The sequence below is a fragment of the Callospermophilus lateralis genome, chromosome 15 (assembly GCF_048772815.1).
Source record: "Callospermophilus lateralis isolate mCalLat2 chromosome 15, mCalLat2.hap1, whole genome shotgun sequence".
Taxonomy (NCBI): domain Eukaryota; kingdom Metazoa; phylum Chordata; class Mammalia; order Rodentia; family Sciuridae; genus Callospermophilus; species Callospermophilus lateralis.
The window spans coordinates 93,014,462-93,028,837 of record NC_135319.1 but is presented as its reverse complement, the minus strand read 5'-3'; the positions used below and the strand labels follow the sequence as shown (position 1 = coordinate 93,028,837).

Here is a 14,376-nt window from a genome sequence, read left to right as displayed (position 1 = left end):
AGAGCAGCTCTGAGCAGGGGCAGATTCATTGCCCTTGGCAGGACTGGTGACGGTGGCAGTGGTGTAGGGCTGTGGTCCTCAGGGTGTGCATGTCGGGTGAGGCAGTAGGCGCGACTCTGCTCCCCAGCCAGGCACATGCCAAGTCCTCCCTCCTGCCACAGGTACTCCTTCCAGGATGAGGAGGACATGTTCATGGTGGTGGACCTGCTTCTAGGTGGGGACCTGCGCTACCACCTGCAGCAGAACGTCCAGTTCTCTGAGGACACGGTGAAGCTGTATGTGTGTGAGATGGCGCTGGCCCTTGACTACCTGCGCAGTCAGCACATCATCCACAGGTGCGTGTGCCTGATGGGGTGGGCCCTCCTCGGTTAGGTGGGGCTGCCAGCAGCCTTGGCTCGGGCCGCCCGGGGCGTCAGCACTCCAGCAGGACTGGTCTAGCTCCTCTGCCTACCCTTGTCTGAGGACCTGTCCCCAGCGATTGTGTCTGAGCCCCTCGGTGCCATCTTCAAGCTCATCTCCTTGTTGTGCTGCTGCTGCTGAGCACCTGGGGGTGGACCCTGTGCAAGCAGGTCCACTTGAGGCTGGACACAGAAGACCATTAGTCCTCACAGATGGGCCATAGACCTGCCACATTGTGGTGGCCATCACTGGTCTGTTTAACTACAGGCATCCTGCCATGGCCTAGCAGATGCCCACTGGCCCCTCTACCATGTCCTGGGGAATTCACGTCCATTCTGACATTGACTCAACACAGGTGAAATAAAGGCAGTCACAGAGCAGAATGAAAAGATCTTTGGTGGAGTATAAACGCAGCCCTGATCTCTGCCTCTCTGCCCTCGGCAGTGCCACTGTGTGTCATGATTCAGGCACCCCACGATCACCAGGCACCCCAAAATCACTGTGTGCCTGGAAATCAGGGCGGGGTGAGGCCCGAGGCCAAATGTGGGAGAGAGAGACCTGATCCAGCACTTCTGTGTAGCCCTGGGGCTCCAGGGGGCCAGCCTGGGATCATGGGCTTCAGGCTGCGGGCTTGTCCTGTCTAGACTAGAGGGCCAGGTGCTGGTGGCTCCCCTACAGCACTTCCTTGCCAGAAGGGGGCCTCTCTGCTCCCCTCACCAGAGCCCTTAGGCCCTAGTGTTTCCCCAAGGACCAAGCCAATCCGCTGCCCTGGGCTCTGCCAGGGGCAGAAGTGGTCTGGGCTCAGGACTTGCCCCATCTCTGTCCTTCCAGAGACGTTAAGCCTGACAACATCCTGCTGGATGAGCAAGGTGAGCTGGGAGCCTGGGATGGCGGAGGGAGGTGCTGTCCCGCCCATAAGGACAGGCCCCCAGTCCTGGGCAGTCACACGGGGGCACTTCTTGCAGGGCACGCACACCTGACCGACTTCAATATCGCCACCATCATAAAGGATGGCGAGAGGGCGACGGCCTTAGCTGGCACCAAGCCCTACATGGGTAAGCCCAGGCAGCTCAGCCCCAAGTCGAGCCCTGCCCCTGGCCCCAGTCCTCACTCCCACCTGTTGGCCTGCAGGACTGGGCTTGTGCCCTGGCCCTAAAGTCCCAGCGTGGTGACAGGGCAGCCTGTCAGATGTCCCCATGGCTGGTGCAGAGGGGTTTGAGGGGTGCAGGACAGCAGTGGAACATGAGGACAAGATGGCTCCTGTCACACCTGGGGTGGGCCCTGGAGGGAGCTGGGTGGGCTGACCCAGCCGCGCTGGGCTGAGGCAGAAGGGAGCTGCTGTCCCCGGGGAAGGGGCAGGGACCACTGGGGCGGGCCTTCCTGTTCACCCCTGGACACAGCCTGTTCTTGAGGCCTGTGAGGTGCCCAAGTGTCAGGGTGCCACCCCTCAACAGCTCAGCTGTTCTCTCCCTCTCTGTCGGAAAGCTCCGGAGATCTTCCACTCCTTCGTCAATGGTGGGACTGGCTATTCCTTCGAGGTGGACTGGTGGTCGGTGGGGGTGATGGCCTACGAGCTGCTGCGAGGATGGGTACGGAGCCCTGTGCCACTGCTTGGCCCCTGTCCCCAGCTGGCTGCTCCCTGCCATGGGGTGCCCCAAGAGTCAGGGAGCGACGAGGCTGCCCCAGTCCCCGGCGAGAATTCACATGTGGCGAAGGGCCTGGTTGATGATCTATGCCTGAGCCAGAGAAGGAGGGAGCCAGTCTCAGGGTTTCCCAGGGATGGTGAGTGGGCCTGCATTCGGCCCCTGCCAGGGGACAGGACAGAGCGTCCAGCAGGGGCTGCCTCCTCGGAACTCACTGCAAGCAAGGCTCCTGTTGGGCCCTGTGCTCCTCCCGGGACCACGGCCAGCCTGGGGCCTGGAGGCTGCTGCGGCCCTGGGCCTTGAACTGCCCTCTCCAGCCCCTCTCAGGGGCACCATACTTGCTCAGCCACCCCATGGGACCCACCTTGAGGAAGCAGCCCCTCCTGGCCCTTGAAGCCCTCTGGGGGGAGGCGCTTCCTGTCCAGGTGGGCTTTGGGGCTGGGATGCAGGGTTCACCCAGACGTAGGCTCCTGTCCCGGCTCTGAAAGTGGAAGCCATGCCCAGGCTTTGCAGGCATCTGGGCTGGGGGTGGGGCTCTGGGATGCTGGGGGTGGGGCTCTGGGGTGCTGGCACTGGTGCCTGGCACTGTCCTGGGTGTCCTGGGGTGAGCACACCTGGCGCAGTGCCTCCTGCCCACAGCGGCCCTATGACATCCACTCGAGCAACGCCGTGGAGTCGCTGGTGCAGCTGTTCAGCACCGTGAGTGTCCAGTACGCACCCACCTGGTCCAAGGAGATGGTGGCCCTGCTTCGGAAGGTGAGCCCCACCTCCTCTGCATCCACGAGGATGCGCCCCTCCACACCCTCTGAGCTCGGGCAGCACTCCTCCCCAGGGCACAGACCCCACCACCAGCACTGTGCCCTGGCCTCCGTGGTGGCTCTTAGGTCCCAGCTCAGGAAAGCCAGGCTGTTTCCTGGTTGTGTGTTTTGAGATCCGGTAACAGCTGTGTCTTCACAGCAGCTCAGGGGCACTGGCCCTGGGCCGAGGCACTGGGCACCTTGCTTGTCAGATCCTCGCGGGGAGCCTGGGCGCCGGGGCCACTGGTCACCACACCCACTTCACAGGCTGAGAACTCGGGTGTCGGGCCATCCACACTGCACTCTGGCCTCCTGTGCCCCTGCTTGTCCCCTTGGCAGTGCACATGGCCTGGACCGCCCCTCCCAAGGAGCAAACCGAGAAGACTCCAGGTCACCTGTGCACCTCTCAGGGCTGAGCTCTGTCTAAGCAGCAGAGGGGATGTCAGCCTGCAGGGACACAGGGCCATGCTGTGGCCTCAGTAGTACCTACCCCCATGGACCAGGCTGGACTAGGAGCTGTTCCTCGCTCAGAGAACCATTCTTTAAATGGCTGGTGCTTCCAAAAAGAGCAGAGTCAGAGCCTAACCCAGGTCAGGACAGGGTGTGGAAAGAGGCCTTCTCACAAGACCTGTCTGGCTCCTGGCTGGGCTGGAGGCGCCTAGCTGTCAGAACCCTGCTGCCCTGGCCCCTTGGGGCTTGGAGAGTGTGCACAGGTGGGAGTGGTTGCATTAGTGATTGTCCACCTGGTACCTGCAGTTGAAGGGAGAGCGTTAGCTGGGCCTCTGCTGCCACCTGCTGGTGTCCTGTCAGCATGCCCCTGAAGGTCCTGTCCTGGGGTGCCATTGTGCCTTGGACCACAGTGCTTTGCTGACCATGATTCTTTTCCTGAAATCAGTGCCACCTTTCCTGTGTGCCCCTTGAGATTTGGATTTCTGAAGTCAGACCTGGCAGGCACCCCCCACCCCTCCCAGGACCCTGGCTTGGGACAGGTGGCCCCTCCTTGGTGGGGTTGGCTCTGGGTCCTGGCTGGCGGGCTGCCCTCTGACGGGAGCCTCATTGCAGCTTCTCACCGTCAACCCCGAGCACCGGTTCTCCAGCCTCCAGGACATGCAGGCAGCCCCGTCGCTGGCCAACGTGCTGTGGGATGACCTGAGTGAGAAGAAGGTGGAGCCGGGATTCGTGCCCAACGTAAGCAAGCCTGTGCTCAGAGGGGCTCCAGGGCCAGGCGGAGGGCCAGGCTCAGTGCCCCGTCCCTCCACAGAAGGGCCGCCTGCACTGCGACCCCACCTTTGAGCTGGAGGAGATGATCCTGGAGTCGCGGCCCCTGCACAAGAAGAAGAAGCGGCTGGCCAAGAACAGGTCTCGAGACGGCAGCAGGGACAGCTCCCAGTCAGTGAGTGGCGGGCTCGCCTCGGGGTCCCTCCACTGCCCGTGCACGGCATGCAGAGCTCCCTGCACCTGTTCTGCAGGCATCAGGATGGGACACGCATCCGGCAGGTCCAGTGGGGGGTCCTTCTGCAGACCTGAGAAGGCCTGAGGCCCTCCTTCAGCCTCCCAGCACCCTGTCCCCCCATTCACAAAGCTTTCCTGAGCCCCTTGCTCCTTCTGAAATGGGCCACGCAGTGACCACTGTCAGTGCTGGCTGTAAGCATTGTGGGACATGCGCGGGAAGTCCTCCACACCATGCCCAGGCGCCTTGCTGACCAGGCACGGTGGTGTCCAGGCGCGTCCGTGCCCGGTGCGTTAGTGTCTGGGGCTGCCATGACATGCCAAATGACCACACCCCAGTGGCTGAGACGACAACGGCATTTTGTTTCATGGTTCTGGAGACCCAAGTCCAAAATCAGGGTGTGGGCAAAGCTGTGCCGGGGGAGGAAGCCCTTTCCTGCCCTCGCGGCTCCCCGGGTGGCTGTCAATCCCGAGCCTTCCTGGGCTGGGGGACGAACACCACAGTCTGCCCCCATTGCCACATGGCCTCCGTCCCTACAAGGACCCAGTTGTATTTAGGGCCCACTGTACCCTGCCATGCCCTCATCCTGGGTGGACACCTGTGGACACCTGTGTCTGAGTTAAGTCACCTTCATAGGTGGCAGGGTTAGGTCAGGAACAGGTTTCTTGTTGCGGGGGGGGGGGGGTGTGGGGGGGGTGTGGGGGGGGGCACAGTTCAGCCCGTAACCCGGGGTAGAGCTTGTGTGCACGAAGAGCAACTGTGGCTGTGAGTTGGAATCAGGTGACGGTGGAGGCAGTCACTGTCCTCCTGCCCCTGAGTCTGTGTGAGCCTGGGGGGACACTCAGGGGTGGCCCAGGCCTGGCGAGCCCCTTGTCCTGGGTAGAAGATGGGCATGACTGGCATGGGGTGCGGGGCTGGCGTCATCTCTGGGGTGCTGAAGTTTTTCACGGAACACTGGCCCATCCTCCGTCCCCCTGTCCTGCTGATGGCGCCCTGGAGTTGCAGGTGAGGCGCTAGTCACCAGGTGGTAGGAGGTTCTCCCTTGGAATGGTCAGGCTCCACTTAGGAGGGCACCTCCAGGTCAAGGCCTTGGGGTGCGGGAGCTGCCCCAGGTGGACGGGGCTTCATGAGGAGCCAGGGCGGGCAGTGTGCAGAGTCCAGAGGGCCACACCAACCTCGGGCAGATGCTGTGGAAGGGAACAGGTGGTGGGGGCTGGGCCTTGTGCAGGGTCCATTGTGGGAGTGTGGCTGGAGGGTGGACGGTGCTGAGAGGTGCCACTGAGGGGACCCAGTGCTGTTTGGGAAGATCAAGAACCTCGAGCCTGGGCGGTGTTACTTGGCAGTTTTCCTTTGATGCAGCTCACACACCACACAGTCCACCCGCTGGCGTGTCCAGTTCCGTGGTGGCTGTGTTTTCTTGGGGTCTGCCCACCACTCAGCAGGTGTCAGAACTTCTCCACAAGACAGAGTGCCTCCCAGTGCCTCCCCTTGCAGGGCCTGGTGTCCCCAGGCTGCTCTCTGCCTCTAGTGAGTTGCTCTCGTGAACCTGGGCAGCCCGTGGTCTTTCGAGGTCAGCGTTTTTCACATGGCACGGAGACCTCAGTTCAGCCACGCTTTTCCACACGTCAGTCTGCATCTCTCTGTTGCTGGACGTCACATCTTATCTGTGGGTGGGTCGCAGTTCATGTGCCCGTTCGGCCGCTGGTGGGTGTCCAGGGGTTCCAGTGGCTGGGCCCCTGTGAACCGTGCTGCTCTGAACACACGTGTGCAAGTCCTCGCGTGGGCTCGAGCGCTCGCTTTCCCGGGTTGTGCCCAGGAGTGACGCTGTCGGGCCACCCGACACTGCCGTGCCTCAGGTCTCAGGAACCACCACGCCGCCCCACGGCTGCACCGTTTGACTCCTGGTGGCAGCGCGAGGGCTCCACTCCTCACCCTGCTCTGGGTCCTCTGGGTCGTCGCTTTATGAGTGGTGCCTGGCGCTGGCAGTGGGTGGTGGCTGGTCAGACCTGCGTCCCCAACCAGCAGTGAGCAGCGTCTTCTCCGGTGTCCCTGGACGTTCCTCCAGGAGGCATCTCCGGGTTCCTTTAGAGGGTTTTCTCCTGGAGGTCATCCGACGGCTCCTCTTACCTGGTGTATTTCCGACCACTCACAGCGGGACGTGCGGAGCGCTGAACTCCTGCCTGCCGTGTTTCTTTCTGTGGCCCGTGGCTTTCTTGTGTTTGTCCCCCCTTGTCCCTCTCGGTCTGCCCTCTCTGGTTTTCGTGAGGCACTTTACATGATTCTGCTTCACCTTCTCCCTTAGGGCGTCGGTTTGCTTCTTTTACAAATGTGGTAGTGGTTGCAGAATTTGCAAAGCACCGTTAGCTCCCTTCAGCCTCCAAGAAGCACCGTTCTCACCTGTGGACGTGCCTCCGGTCTGCTTCTCCATCCTGGTGACATTGCTGCCATGTACTGTCACATTGTTGTCTTAATAGTGTTCTTTCAGATGGCTTAGGAAGGGAAACAGAAGGTCTTGCCTTCCCTCTGTGCCTCCCTGAGGCTGCCTTTCTGGTGTGGACCACCTCTGGCCTGCCTACGTGCCCCCTGGGGAACTCCCCACGTTCCTAAGGATAGATGCTCTCCGTTGGTGCTCTGAGAAAGTCTCACTTTCCTTCGCGTTTGAAGGGTGACGTCCCTGGATTCAGGATTCCAGGCCAGTGCGTTTTCTTTGGATGCTTGGAGCCTCTCCACGCTCTTCTTTCTTGCATAATCTACGACAAGAAGGCTTCCGCAGCTCTTTGCTTTGCATTAGGCAGATCTCCCCCAGCTTCTCTCAGGACTGTTCTCAGTGGCCCTCTGCAGGTGAATGTGCTGGGCCAGGCGTGGGCAGGCTCAGGCTCATCCCGCACGGTGCTCTCTGAGCTTCTTGAATCCATGGTTTGGTGTCTCACTAATTTTCGAAAATTCTGAGCCATTGTTGGGGCTTGGTTCAGCTCTGGATCTGGGTAGTGACAGCCCTTCGTCCCCTCTCTGGTGGGCCCACGAAGAGTCGTGGCTCTTGCATCTGCTCATCCTTCTCCAGCTGTGAGTGTGGGAGAGGCAGAGCCGCAGGCTGTTTACCCGTTTCTTTGCAGGGTGGTTCACTTAACGTTCTTGATGTCTTGTGGGGGGATCTGCAGTCTGCCGCTCGGCTCTGCGGCCCTCTTCTGATGGCGTCACTAGGCAGGACTCTTTTCCATTCTGCTGCTGTCTGTTGTCCCGTGTCTTTTTTTTTTCCTGTGCTTTGCCACATCGAGGAAGCATCACCTAAAGTCACGACAATTTCCTTCCCTGTCTCCTCCCAAGCCCATTTTGAGCTGGTTGTCGTGTGTGGTGCCCGGTGAGGTCCTGTGGTGTCCCTGTGCCCGAGGACTTCCAGCCACCCAGCCCCACTTGCTGACAGGCGGTTCTGCCCACTGAGCTGCTTGGCAGTGTGTCCAGAGGCCAGCTGACTGTAAGGGCAGGTTTGCCTGCGGACACGCAGCTCTGCCCTGTTGGTCTGCATGTCCCCTCGTGCCTGCACACCCGTCTAGATCACGGCGCCTGTGGACTCAGTGCTGAATTGGGAAGCCACTCTCCGCCTTTGTTTTTTTTCAAGATTAATAGCCTGTTCTGGTCCCTGGCGTTTCCAGCACATCCTGAGAGGTATGGAAGCTTCCTCTGAGCTTCTTAGCAAGTCTGTTACAGAATTAGGGGCCACAGCCTGTCTAGTAGCACAGGTAACATCTGGGGTCTCTACTGAGTCTCGGCATGGACGGGGCTCCACAGATGTGCACAGCATGAGGATCTGTGTGCATGTGTACCACTCGGGAGGGGCTCCAGCAGCTGTCGCTCAAGGAATGGGAGAAACTGGCGAGGGGTGGACGCCAGGTGGAGTCCTGAAGAGAGTGGCCTCAGCCTAGCCTGCTGCGGCCTCTGGGTGTGGATGTGATGCAGAGGTGGCCTGCTCTGGGGACCTGGTTGTCCTCAGCCCTACACTGGCCAGCCACTTGTTAGGGGCCCTCCAGCCCTGTGTGTGTTGGCAAAGGGCTCTCCAGCTGGTCGGTGAAGAAGGCACAGGTGTGGGCACTCAGGAGAGGCCCTGCAGAACCTGCCAGGAAGACGCTGCACAGGCTGCAGTCAAGTGGGCCTGGAGCCTCCTGAGAGGAGTGCTGTGTAGACAGGGCTCCTGGTGGCTGAGTGTTTGCAACAGCCCACCGTCACCACTCAGAGCCACCTGTTCTAGGAGCCTTCGGGGAGCATCTCTTGGGTTCCTGGGGCCCTCTCTCCCCTGGAGAGCTTGGGTGTGCAGGTCCAGTGGGTGGGCCCCGCCCCCGCCCCCGCCCCCGCCCCCGCCCCCGCAGGGCCTGCACTCAGGGCAGAGCGGCTGGCCCTGCGGCTGGCCCTGCTCCCGCGCCCTGGTTCTTCCCCCTGGTCATGCCTCCCTCGGTGTCAGCATCTCGCTGGCTCCTTCCTGCCCCGCACCACACCTTAGACCTCGCCCAGAGGGGCCTGACCTCTGCGTGCCTGGCTTTCTCAGAGCAGACTTGGTGCACCTGGGCACTTGTCATCAAAATGAGGCTGGGGGTGCAACACAGCAAGGGGCCTGGACTTCCCGGGGCAGAAGCCCACCTTCTTGATGATGAAGGCCAGTCCCCAGTCAGGACGGTGCCTCCTCTGGCAGCCACCCCGGTTGCCCGCAGGGTGCTCTGAGGCAGCACTTCACAGAGAGGAGAGGGCTCTAGGTGAGCAGAGCACCCCGGCCTTCAGCCCAGCAGTCTGCACCTGCCGCACATACTGCTGAGGACCCCCGAGACTGGCAGAGACCCCGGGGGGACTGGGCTGAGCAACTGCAGGGCTCACGCGTACCACCCAGGTGTCCAGCCACGCGCTCAGGAGACGTGGCTCAGGACTGGGGAAGGTCAGCTGCTTCCCAGGCTCCGAGACACCTGCCACAGTGCCTGCTTCTCTCCTGCTGGAAGGAGGACTAGCAGTGACACCCTAAGACCTCATCACTGGGTCCCTAAGAGTCCTGGCAATGGGACCTGCGCCTACGTGTCAGAGGACTTGTCTCCCACGCTCTGGGGCGCTGACTGACAAGCGCACCGGGACCTGCCGCTTCCTCCTACCCGGCAGAGTGAACGCGGTGCCACCAGGGGTATGAAGGGGGAGCACCATCTGGTGACTGAGGTTCTGGCTACTTGGTGACAGAACAGGGGCAAGAATCCGGAAGCACACTGTTGTCCTTGGGCGAATGCCCGTGTCCCTGCCCCTGGCTGGCTGTGCAGGAAACGGTGCCCCGCCTCACGGTGGCCACAGGTGCAGTCCCTGGCCATCTCTGCTGGTGGGTCTGCCCTGGGTCAGCCACTGCAGGTGCAGCTACACAGGGTCCCCCTCATGGCCCTCAGCCATCTGGTTCATGGAGGGCCATGATGGGCCACCACCCTCTTGCCCTAAGGTGGACAGACAGAACCAAGACCAGCAGTCTTATCTGTCACTGCTGACACCCACTTTGCTCCCGTCCAGGTAGAGGTGGGATCTGGAAAGGTGGGGTCGGTGGGCGGGGAGCAGTTTCGGGGATGGCTGTCTAAGCTCTGTGGAGGGATGGCTGATGTGGAACTGGGCACAGCTGGGGGTCGTTGACCTTGCGGCCCAGGTCTCCCAGTGGAGAAATCTGCACCCCAAGCTCACCGTCCGTCAGCTCTGCTCAGTCTCCTGGCGTGTGTGCATGCTGGGGTGGGATCCCAGGCCCCCCGTCAGCAGACTTCAGCACACAGTGCAGCTGACTTGTCACCGTATGTACCCTGGGTCTCCAGAACGACCTCCGTAGCCGAGACGTCACCCTTCGCCATCATGGTCCCACTTCCCTCCTGTGAAGGCAGCTGTGTCACGGGCAGGGGGCTGACAGGGCTGCCTGCAGCCCCTGGGAGACAGCGCGGGTGGGTCTCTGGGCTGCTGGGCCCGGGCCAGGGGCTCTAGCTGAGCATGTGCTGGGACCCTCTTCCACCAGGCCTGCGAGCTCGCAGCCTCCTGGGCACAGACATGGCTCCCGGGAGAGGGCGGGGTGCCCCAGGCAGGCTGTCGCTGTGACAGGGGTCTTCCTCCAGGACCGCCACTCCCCGTCATGGCTCAGGTCAGAGGTGGGGCAGGATCTGGAAAGTGGCAGGTGGCTGGCCTCGCCCAGGTGGCCCATCCACCCTGGACCTGCAGGTGGACACGGCATTCGTCTCTGACCCCCGGGAACACGGGGCCCCGTTGCACATCTCCACAGACCCTGCTGCCACCCCGACCTGTGGCCCGTTGGTGCAGTTGCCCACCTCGCTCTGCAGGTTGAGGGCAGCCGCCTGCCTTCTGCCCTGGGACCTGTGGCCTCCCCCACAGGTGTGACCGCATCTCCTGTCCCGTGCCCCTCCCCAGCTCATTCCTGACCACCCCGGAAGGGCGCATCCTGGGTCCCTGCGTGGAGTCGTGGTCAGTTGAGCCTCCTGACCCTTCCCTTCAGCACTCTCTCAAGGGTGACCTGGAACCACCAGGAGGGACCAGGCAGAACAGGCCATGACTCCTTCCAGGTTTCCAAGAGCTGTCCGGCACAGGTGGAGACCTGATCCCGCGCTTTTGCCAGGAAACGGATTGCCAGCCGTGGGAGAAAGTCCTCATCAGTAGCTGCCCCTAGCCAGCCCCTAGCCAGTCAGGCCACACAGCTGACAACCAGTTGACACTTGCAGCCCCCTGCAGCCCCCGGCCAGCTCCCAGGCCTGCTCTCCTGGCCTCCTGGTATCAAGGTCTTCAGCAAGTACCTCTCTGACCTGAGTAGGCCCAGCACTGCCCCGCTGGCCATGCTGCTGGAGGGGCCAGCAGCAGACCCTGAGCGAGGCTGGGTGGCATGACCTCTCCGCTCCCCAGGGAGGGGTCTGCCCTTCCCCCAGGGTGAGGGCCACCCGCCGGCTTCACAGGGGGTCAGGGTCAGTGATCTCGCCCAAGCTCAGGGAAGCTTCCCTGCAGGGCCTTGGCTGGACTCTGCAAGGCGTCCTTGGCTGAGGCCCTGGTGCTCCCAGGACTCAGCAGTCTCTGGTGCGGTCTGGGCTCAGGCTGCGTGAGGCTGCTGCTGCGGAGTGTGAGCGCCCCCTGCAGCGCGAAGCGTCCCCCAGGGGCCCGGGCCACGGCACCCGAGCTGCTGGGGAGTGCTGGGGATGCCGCACCCACCGCCCGCCCTGCGGCTTCCGTCCACAGGAGAACGACTTCCTGCAGGACTGCCTCGATGCCATCCAGCAGGACTTCGTGATTTTCAACAGAGAGAAGTGAGTGGGGCCGAGACCAGCAGCCCCGTGCCATTGAGGAGGCTGGGCAGTGCCCATGGCAGGAGAGGTGGAGGCCCCTGTCAGGTTCCTTGGTGGGGACCGAGTTCCTGGGCACCTTGGGGTCAGCAGCCAGGGTCTGTTGGGGAGACACTCAGCCACTGCTCAGATCAGGCTGATGGCCTCCTGCTGGCCACCAGGCCCCGCTACTCAGTCTCCCCTTCACTCAGCAAACCTGCCTTGTCAGGTAGGAAGGGAGCAGAAAGGGCCCAGGTGGCTGATGGGGCAAGACAGGCCACACAGCTGACAACCTGCCTCGGAGGAGGAAGGGAGGCTGGTGCAGTAAGCTGCAGGGGGAGTAGAGGCTCCCCCTTCTGGAGAGGCAGGGAGGGCTTCCTGCAGGAGGTGGCTCTGCACCAGGACAGCAGGATGTGCGGGACAGTGTGAGGCTGGCCGAGGACACTGGCCCGTCCTGGGGATCAGAGAACAGGGTGAGGAATGGGCTGTTCCAAAGTCGCTGACCCTAGACTGGGCACTAAGCCAGGCCTCCCTTCAGTTTCTGAGCGTCACGCAGTCAGGCAGAGCTGCCCCTAGGCTGGTCAGGAGATGCCCAGCACTGGCCCCGGGGTTACCACACCATGTCCTGAGGAGCACATCCCTGTGTCCCCTCTCCAGGCTGAAGAGGAGCCAGGAACTCACCACCGAGCCTCTCCCGGCCCCGGAGACTGCAGCTGCAGTGGAGGCCACGGCAGACGGCGAGGAGGAGCCCACGGCCCTGCCGGCCTGCCGCTCCACCTGCCCCTCGGGCGGGAGCAGCTAAGCCGCCTGGGCAGAGAACGGGTCTTCAACCTTCAGGCTGCTTTGGAGACTTGGCCCACCAGGGAGGGGGCAGTGGGCTGACGGCCAGGCCTGCCCTCAGCGCTGCCATGTGGGTGCCCGTCAAAGGTGGCAGTTGGACCAGGAGGGCTGGTGCCACCGGGGCCCCAGTTACCGCAGGGTGGAAGGCACGTGAACTGCCTGCTCAGCCCCTCTGCTGGACGGCAGGTCGAGAGGCCAGGGTGGTGCGAACGCGGCTGGAGTCCCCGGCTCTCCAGCCCCTAGTGGACCCAGCTGTACAGTCTCCTTTCCAGGCCCTGCTGCCCAGGCTGTGGGAGGGGCTGCGTTCGCTCCTTCTTGTACACCAAGGGCAGGGCCTCAGGGGAGGGAGTGGGAGAAGGGAAGGCAAGAATGTTTTCTAGATACACACTGTTCCGGCAATTTCTGCTGTTTCTGTATAGTTTTCACCTCTGAGAATTACAGCGTAAGAACTTCTCTGACCAGCGTTCTGTGTCCGGAACCCAAGGGGACCAATGCCTGCAGTCACGTGGAGAAGGCTGTGGACTGGGGCAGCTGGGGTGGGGAGTGCACGGAGCGGCTCCTGCTGGGGCACAGCCTCCCCAGGCCTCAGGACTGTGGCATGTACACATCCTGGGGCCCCAGGGCTGGTGGTGGACACCGCCAGGTCCATGTGTGAGGTGTGCACACATGCTGCTGGAGGCTGGAGAGTCTTGGGCAGCAAGTGTGGCCCTGGAGGACTGGGCATCAGGGCTGGACCATGGGCCTCCAGGACAGGACGGCTGCCTGTCATGGTCGCCAGTGTTCTGGAGTCAGACCAGGACTGTGTGAGCAGCCGCACCAGCCTCTCCTGTACTGGAGGAGGTGGGGCCTAGCTCCGTCCATCCAGAGCTCCATCCGCTGCACGGGCTTACTTGGGGGGAGGGGTGCATTACCTATGGTCCTCCCAGGACAGCAGCCACACCGGGCACTGTGGCAAGTGTCTGAGTCTGTGCCTGCAGAGCCACCTCTGCCCCAGCACACGCTGTCCCCCTGCCCGGCTGGAGAGGACAAACTGGCTGTGCCAGGAGCAGAGCAGCAGCTTTGGGCCCTGCCATTCCTGGCCTGAGACCCATGGGAACTGACGGCGGGGCCCTCAGCGCGGTCAAGACCACAGACTCCACACGGTGTGCACACCAGAAAGGACACAGTGCCCAAGTCGCTACCAGAAAAGGAAATGCAGCCCAGCCAGGTGGCCAGGCCCCAGGGCGGGCCCAGAGGAGGCCACGCTCTGGATGGAAATCCAGGGGTGTCAGATGTGCAAATGAGGGAAGATTTTGAGGTTTTGTATCCACGCGTAAAGCCAGGAAGACGGGTGTCCAGTGCCCCACTCCTCCCTGGGTCTGTGGGCACCCTGGCTCAGTGGACATCAACCTGGGAGGAGCTGGGGACTCTGGCTTTGAGGCCGCACCAAGCAAATGTGTCTGGGCCACAGGAAGCCCAGGACAGACGGCTGAGCACGGAGGGGCCTCTCCAGGGACCTGTGGGGACCAGCTCAGCTTCGGGTGGACCCTCACTCAGACATGTGCTGATGGTCCCCAGGGACATGTCCTTGGTCAACACCGAGAACTGATGTCTTGGGGGAAGAGAGTGGGCAGTGGGAGGCACTGCTCCTGGGCGGGATGTCCCACCTGGACTACACAGTGGCATCATGTTAATGAGAAAGAGCCCGAGGCGGGGGGCTAACACAGCAGTGCTAACTTCTAGAAGGTTCTGGATCAGAGCCCTGTGGCTGCTATGCCTCAGCTCCATGTGCCCAAGCCTTCTGGGGCAGCTTGGAGCTGGCCAGTCAGAACGGGTGTCTTCCTGGGGCCAACATCCCTGCAGTGAGGAAGAGCCCCCCAGCAGCAGACCGTCCTGCCCCGTCCTGGAGTGGGGCAGTGTGGGTGCAGCCTCAGCCACAGGAAGCCCAGGAAGGGCAG

At 62.4% G+C, this 14,376-nt stretch overlaps 1 protein-coding gene across 1 annotated transcript in view; it reads left to right on the top strand.

Annotated features, from left to right (window-relative positions):
- The window catches only part of Stk32c (serine/threonine kinase 32C), a 65,067-nt gene extending 52,427 nt beyond the window's left edge, over positions 1-12,640 (top strand). The window contains exons 4-12 of the mRNA XM_077105395.1: positions 162-335; positions 1,231-1,268; positions 1,365-1,454; positions 1,885-1,988; positions 2,682-2,798; positions 3,902-4,027; positions 4,101-4,232; positions 11,517-11,584; positions 12,257-12,640. Coding sequence (XP_076961510.1) covers positions 162-335; positions 1,231-1,268; positions 1,365-1,454; positions 1,885-1,988; positions 2,682-2,798; positions 3,902-4,027; positions 4,101-4,232; positions 11,517-11,584; positions 12,257-12,401 — 994 coding nt within the window. The 3' untranslated portion in view covers positions 12,402-12,640. The remainder of the gene's footprint in view (positions 1-161; positions 336-1,230; positions 1,269-1,364; positions 1,455-1,884; positions 1,989-2,681; positions 2,799-3,901; positions 4,028-4,100; positions 4,233-11,516; positions 11,585-12,256) is intronic.
- The last annotated feature ends 1,736 nt before the right edge of the window (positions 12,641-14,376 follow it).